The sequence below is a fragment of the Jatropha curcas genome, chromosome 10 (genome assembly GCF_041381405.1).
Source record: "Jatropha curcas cultivar XTBG-Jc1 chromosome 10, XTBG_Jcur_1.0, whole genome shotgun sequence".
Classification (NCBI taxonomy): Eukaryota; Viridiplantae; Streptophyta; class Magnoliopsida; order Malpighiales; family Euphorbiaceae; genus Jatropha; species Jatropha curcas.
The window spans coordinates 3,065,501-3,072,844 of NC_143160.1; the positions used below are offsets into that span (position 1 = coordinate 3,065,501).

A 7,344-nucleotide genomic window follows, 5' to 3' on the forward strand; every position below is an offset into this window, starting at 1 on the left:
GCACGTTGTCATCAATCCCTCCATTTTGATCTTCTTGCAATACTCAACAAAATACAGTTCCTGCTTTTTATGAATTGCTAAAATGAAGTGACAATTCTGCTTCCGACAAAAAAGGAGGTAAAGCAATGGTTTGTGATGGTCTTAATATACTAATTGCTGGTTAAAACCAAGTATAATTGTTACTTAATTAGTTTTGTCTGAGAATTGCTGAATTAATTTGCTTCATAAGATAGGAAGTTACTTACGCAGGGGTCATTCCACAAATTCAAAAAGATGGTAACGGTATAAACCGCCAGCACTGGCAACTTTGCATCTTACCATGTGGCATTTAGCGGTTATTTTTATTTTTTGAATTTCAAGCCTATTCACGAATGGTTGCCTTTGTTTGTACATATATATAACGAGAGATACTCCGTGTAATCTATTTGCAACTGTTTCAAAATTGTTTTCTCTCTTGATTCATCAACTCTGTTCTATTCGCCCAGAATCATAATCTCCTTCTCCTTGTTCTTCTTTTCGGTAAGCAAAAATGGCACCAACATCACTAATTGTACGCTTCCAGCAATCTGTTAGTCCCGACGCTCTAAGATCATACCTTGCAGAGTTCATCTCCACTTTCTTTTACGTGTTTGCAGTTGTAGGATCTTCCATGGCTGCACGTATGTCTTCAATTATGACTTTTGCTCCGTTTTCTATTTTTGCAAACATCGAAGTGTAATGATTCCTGATTTAGAAAATTCGCAAAAGAAGTAACGTTTGATTGTCTTAAAACAGGGAAATTGATGCCAGCAGCAGATCCATCCAGTTTGATAATAGTTGCAACTGCAAATAGTTTTGCACTCTCATCGGCAATTTACATAGCGGCCAACATCTCCGGTGGGCATGTGAATCCTGCGGTCACGTTTAGTATGGCTGTTGGAGGCCACATTAGTGTCCCTACTGCCCTATTCTACTGGATTTCACAGATGTTGGCCTCTGTCATGGCTTGCGTTTTCTTAAAAGTAGCCATTGTTGGACAAGTAATTAAACGTCTCCTAATTTTATCATTTCAATGAACATTTGAATCAATTTTTTTTCCTAATTCTGTTTAAACTTTTGTGTGAAAATTTTGCAGAATCTTCCAACTTACACAATTGCAGAGGAAATGACAGGATTTGGAGCGTCTATACTAGAAGGTGTATTAACGTTTGGTTTAGTGTACACAATTTATGCTGCTGGAGATCCAAGACGCAGTCTTCCGGGAGCCATTGGACCTTTAGCAATTGGGCTTGTGGCAGGAGCCAATGTGTTGGCTGCAGGACCATTCTCAGGCGGCTCAATGAATCCTGCAAGTGCATTTGGGTCTGCAGTAGTTGCTGGAAGGTTTAAAAACCAAGCGGTGTATTGGGTTGGACCTTTGATTGGAGCCACGGTTGCCGGGCTTCTCTACGATAACGTTGTTTTTCCTAATCAAGTTCCTGACTCTATTAGGGGAATTTCGGATGGTGTTAGAGTCTAATTGCCATTTCTTACGATTGTGCCCCTCAGTTAGGTTTTTGATTATGTAATTTTTTTAAAAAAAACAGCTTGCTTGTACGATACAACTGAAATTATCAATAAAATAAAATAAAAATATGTGAAGATTTGCTAAATCATCCTTAGCAGACCTTATCATGAGATCACTTGTATACTGAACAGTTCTTTGCTCTAGAAAAAATTTTCGAAAATGGGCTTCACAAGCCCAAAAATGATAGCCCATAGACAGCAACATGTAGACATGTTCGCTGCTATGATATTTGCTCTGCTATGCGCCTCTGCTTGAACACTCAAAAAGATTCAGAGCTGAGAAACTCTTGACAACGGTAATTAATGGCGCCTAAAACCTTCTCTACATTCCTCTCTCCTGTCCCTCTCCCACATCAGCTCACACGCTTTAACCCTAAATTCATCAGAATTTACGCAAAACCTATTTCCATCTTTTGCAAATCCAAAGAATCGCAAAAAACGCCAGTTTCAGAGACCCAATTATCCGTTTCCATGCCCGAAACCGATGGTACAGGGGCAGCTGCCCCGACTCCGGGAGAGAAATTTCTTGACCGCCAAAAGGCATACAAAGCTGCTAAACTAGTAATGAAAGAGCCTAAGAAGAAGAAAGGGAAAGAGAAAGAGAAGGCTTTGAAGGTTAACATGACGGTGGCTTGTTGTTACGGGTGTGGAGCTCCATTGCAGACTTTGGACCAGGAAGCTCCGGGTTATGTCCTTCCGGAAACTTATGAATTGGTTTGTAGATAGCATGTATTGCTAGTAAATGCTGTTCTCTTGTTGTTGGCTTTGGATAAGAAAGGTGTTTCAGGGTTTTGTTAAATTGCTAGCATAGAAAAGTTAAATTTAGTTCGTTTAAGAGCTATTGCTATGGGAATATCGTAAATGTGAGTGGTTATGATTATTCTTATTTTCTTCGGGTTGCAGAAGAAGAGACACCGCCAGCTTAGAACTGTTCTTTGTGGGAGATGTAAGCTTTTATCTCATGGCCATATGATAACTGCTGTCGGTGGGAATGGAGGGTATCCTGGAGGGAAGCAGTTTGTTTCAGCTGACGAGCTTCGGGAAAAACTGTCTCACTTGCGTCATGAGAAAGCTCTGATCGTCAAATTAGTGAGTGCTTCCTAGGAACTTACAACTGCCTAGAAAATTTACTTGTCGCCCAAAAGTCAAAATGAGATTTTCAATGCATGAATGGAATCTGATATATGATCTTTGGGGAAAGTAGGTTGATATTGTGGACTTCAATGGCAGTTTTTTGGCTCGTGTGCGTGATCTTGCTGGTGCAAATCCAATAATATTAGTTATAACTAAGGTGGTAATCTTTGTATTGGTGATTTGTAACTTCATGATATGGATATAAGGTTTTTGCATTAAATTTTATTAGATTCTTTTTATAATTTTCTATCAGATTGATCTCCTTCCAAAAGAGACTGATCTTAATTGTGTTGGTGATTGGGTTGTAGAGGCCACTACAAAAAAGAAGCTTAAGTAAGTTTTATATATATGCCTTTTGTTTAAATGCTATGGTGTATTGGTGTTGACTTCCTGGAATTCTTTGTTAGAAAAGTTCTTCCTGTTGATTGTAGGTAATTGGCATTGAAGCTTTTATTGCATGTCTTTATTCTATTTCCTTCTCTTGAAACAATTTCTAGCTTTCAGCAATAAGCTTGGGTTCGAATATTTCTGATACACTCTCTTTGCTGACAGTGTTCTAAGCGTCCATCTTACAAGCTCAAAGTCATTAGTTGGAATTGCTGGAGTTATCTCAGAAATTCAGAAGGAGAAAAAGGTTCCCCCCCAATTAATAAATGAAAGAACAAGTTTTTTTTGGCTACTGTTTGTCTCGTTTTAATGTAATGACTTTTGTCCATTCCATTCCCTCTACATGATTTCCCTTTTCTATTAGGGTTGCATCTCTTCTGTGCCCTTCAATATTGTTTTAGTCTAAAGGATGAGAAAAGTGAATGAATGTTGACATGTAATTTAATTCCATAATTAACCTGTATCATATTATTAAAATTATGAATCTTCTCTTATAGGTCTTTCTAACCATCAGAATTTATTGTGCTATTACATTCGATGAAACAAAATGATTGTGTTGTATTTTCATCCAGCGAAGTTCTTAGTGTTTCTGCTTGTGGTGCAGGGCCGGGACGTGTATATTCTGGTTGGTAACTCTCTTAACTGGAAGCTTCAAAGTGGTTTGCAGAGTAGGGTTGAAAAAGGATGGTTTTTACTGATCTATGAATGCTGTTGGTGCATTTGTTGTTTGTCCCTCTCACTGGAATCAAATAAATAATTTAGATAATACAGGAGTAGTCTCAGACGGAACTGGAGGCTATGAAGTAAGCCTTAGTGAACAGCAAGGAGAATTACATCTCCGTTAACCTTGTTGACGGGTTTAAATGTTTAGGTGTAAAGCTGTTGTTGATCGGGCACTATATAAACTTCTTTTCAAAATGGTTGAAGGTCAGATTTGTAAAAGCATTAACTAAATTATGTAGCTTATGAAAGCTTATGACGCTATTAATTCTTTTATGGACTTATCTCATTGTTGTTTTACTTGGAGTCATACACGAGAAAGAAGGAAGTCTTCATTGATGGGCATGCTATTGATTATGACATTTTTACCTGGCAATTTGCTGTAATACTCACCTCTAGAGACCGAGTTACAATTTCAACTTCTAGAAAGAAAGTTTACTGCCTCTTAGTTTCAGATTAGGATGGAAATCTATTAGTTGTCTTGGTAGCAGGACAGAACATGAACTTTATACAATTGTTTTGAGGTCTGCAAGGGTAATATTGGTGACCTCCCTCTCTGCAACTTACATATGCACATATGGACAAAATTCAAAATAATAGCCACATGTGTTTCCACTGTTGGCCAATCTTCAAGCATGAAGTACTTGGTCTAAGTTGGTTGCCATGCTTGATTTAGCAATTTTCATAGTGCTTAGTTTATGAGTCAGCACATTTTGATTGTTAATTTCACCATTTCTACAGGGTTCAGCTAATGTTGGGAAATCTGCATTCATCAATGCTTCGCTGAGTAAGTAAATATATTTTCCATATTTTAATTAAGACCAAGGTAAATCTATGTTTGAGAATTAATGAAGAGGAGGAAAAGGATGAAACCAGTAAGATGAAAAAACATTATCTTTAATGAAGAATGTAGTTGGAAATGCTGAGTGCGAACTCAAGCTCTCAGTGGTTGTAAAGCTTGTCAATCTAAATAGACCAATATATATATATATATATATATCTGAAATGACTAGATGCTGGCTTTTCATTTAACCCCCTTTTGTTCTTGCTGTCCTGTTTAGTGTCCAGCATATTGAATGAATAGGCCTCTTACTATTCAAATCAAGCAGTGTAAATGTTTGTATGTTTTGGAAGTCTAAGAAATTAGAAACTAGTGTTTCTCTGCTGATATTGTGATAATTTTCACAAACTCTCTGCTGTTGTTGAATATGCATGTGCTCTTTTTGGGTCTTCTGGACCTTGATTCCAAGTACAGATAATTTATGTTTATATTCTTGCTCTTTTTTTTCTTCCACTCTTTGGTAAAGTATTTGTCCATGTCTTTTAACTTTTGGCTGTTTACTAAATTTTAACATCAGAAATGATGGCACAACGGGATCCAGCAGCTGCAGCTGCTCGGAAATACAAACCAGTACAATCTGCTGTTCCTGGAACTACCTTAGGTCCAATTCAGATTGATGCCTTCCTTGGAGGAGGGGTATATATTGTTCTGTTCTTGTTAGTGTATATATTTATCTGTTTCTCTAGGCTGTTTCCTCTATGCAGTGTTAAGTTATTGGTTTTCTAATGTACTTGTTTATGATTACTTTTTATAAACATGCAGTATAACTTTTCATTTTCTGCAGAAAATATTTGATACACCTGGAGTTCATCTCCACCACAGGCAAGCTGCGGTTGTTCATTCAGAAGATTTGCCTATCCTTGCTCCTCGGAGTCGTCTTAGGGGTCAATCTTTCCCTGTATGTTCTCTTCAAAATGTCCTTTAAGCTTACATCAATTACACTTCTATTTACTAAAATTACACATTTTCTACTCTATTCACTGTGCTTTTTACACCAGAATGCTAAGTTGGCCTCAGAAAATGGGGTAGCAAACAAATTTGAATCGAATGGCTTGAATGGGTTTTCGATATTTTGGGGAGGTCTTGTGCGGATTGACATCTTGAAGGTTACTTTCTTCTGATTCTATGAATTCAATGTAGTCAGCCTTGTTTGTGTGCCCTGCCTTTTTTCTGGACTGAACATGTCACAAATCTTGGTGCTTTCAGGTTCTACCAGAAACAAGCTTAACATTTTATGGCCCCAAGGCTTTGCAGATTCATATAGTACCCACTGACCAAGCAGATGAATTTTACCTGGTAATATAAGTCACCCTGTATTTTCTGTGTCAAAAAAACTCACTCACTCAGTGAACACCTTGATCACTTTATATGGGCCCTTGCATTTGAGCTGTAATATATACATGCACCTTGAAGAAATAAGGTAGCTGTAGATGTGCTTGCATTTTAAGGTGCATTTATAATCTCATGCAGGTGCATGGATGTTAAGGAGCAGTGGTGTTTAAAGCCAAATTTTGTGGGTTGCGTTGAAGCTTTTCTTCTTTAATAATAAGATAATCGTATAAATGGCTGTGATGCAAAGCTATCTCAAAGTGTTTCTTTTAATTCAATGTTAATAAAAAGGCTTTGGTGGCACTGTTGCAGGAAGAACTTGGAGTTCTATTGACGCCTCCAACTGGAAAAGAGAGAGCAGAAGATTGGAAAGGACTTGAAATTGTGCGTCAATTGCAAATAAAGTTTGAAGACGCAGAAAGGTAGATTAGTCTGTACTAATGATCGCATAAATTTATTCAAAATTTTAATAACACTTATTGTTACAGTAAATATGTGAACTTTAATTACTATACCATTGAAAATAATTTTTTTAGCAAATAATTTTTTGAAGTACTGCTATATATTGAGTTTTGAGTAGCTCGCGGAAGAGTCTGGCTTATTTGCTGCTCTACTTCCAATATCTGCTTTGTGATTCTATTTTTCTTTGCATGGGCAGACCTGCAAGTGACATAGCTATATCTGGTCTTGGATGGATTGCTATTGAACCTGCAAGCAAATCACTCAGAAGGCCTGATATGAATTTAGGAGAAATTGCCAAAGAACTGCATTTGGCTGTCCATGTTCCGAAGCCAGTCGAGATTTTTGTTCGGCCTCCACTGCCAGTGGGCAAATATGGAGCAGAGTGGTACCAGTATCGAGAGTTAACAGAAAAGGAAGAGGAATTGAGACCAAGATGGAATTTCTAATTTTTTCAAAATCTTTTAAGCAATTCTGTACTTAGTTTGCCAAACTGTAAAAGGATTATGTAATAATGTAGAGGATTTCTCAGTTTTTAACGAATGACAAAGGAGATACTGAGGTTGCTGATGCCAAACGACCAGCGGAAAGCCGGTTTTATCGTTCCAAATGGCACGCTATCGTTCTTGAACAACGTGAAAGGAGGCTGTCGTTTACGAACGATCTAGACCAAACGAGATGGCTAATGTGTAGTGTAGTATAGTGGCGACTTAACCATTTGTCGTCGACAATAGTATAGTGGCGACTTAACAATTTGTCGTGGTTGTCGACGACAGGTAGTTGGTTTTACCAAGAGTGATAAAATCATTAGTGGGCTTCATATGCTAACAACAGCGGATAACCAGAACAAGCCTGGCCCATTTATACTTTGTTTGGACAAGGGCAAAAGGACGATAAGGAAAAAATAAATAATGGAATGTTATTTTCTT

The 7,344-nt window shown here is 37.6% G+C and overlaps 2 protein-coding genes across 2 annotated transcripts; both read left to right on the forward strand.

Annotated features, from left to right (window-relative positions):
- The first annotated feature begins 110 nt into the window (after positions 1–110).
- On the forward strand, positions 111–1,631 carry TIP5;1 (tonoplast intrinsic protein 5;1). Its single transcript, XM_012235371.4, has 3 exons — positions 111–659; positions 775–1,019; positions 1,115–1,631. The coding sequence occupies exons 1-3, from the start codon at positions 530–532 to the stop codon at positions 1,496–1,498; spliced, it is 759 nt and encodes a 252-aa protein (XP_012090761.1). The 5' UTR covers positions 111–529; the 3' UTR covers positions 1,499–1,631.
- Positions 1,632–1,767: 136 nt separating this feature from the next.
- Positions 1,768–6,992, forward strand: NOA1 (P-loop containing nucleoside triphosphate hydrolases superfamily protein). The gene is made up of 13 exons (XM_012235062.4): positions 1,768–2,259; positions 2,449–2,634; positions 2,750–2,836; positions 2,933–3,012; positions 3,232–3,313; positions 3,671–3,691; positions 4,528–4,573; positions 5,145–5,263; positions 5,412–5,525; positions 5,626–5,733; positions 5,834–5,923; positions 6,269–6,378; positions 6,615–6,992. Exons 1-13 carry the CDS (start codon positions 1,849–1,851, stop codon positions 6,862–6,864), a joined length of 1,704 nt encoding a protein of 567 aa, XP_012090452.1. The 5' UTR covers positions 1,768–1,848; the 3' UTR covers positions 6,865–6,992.
- Positions 6,993–7,344: the final 352 nt, after the last annotated feature.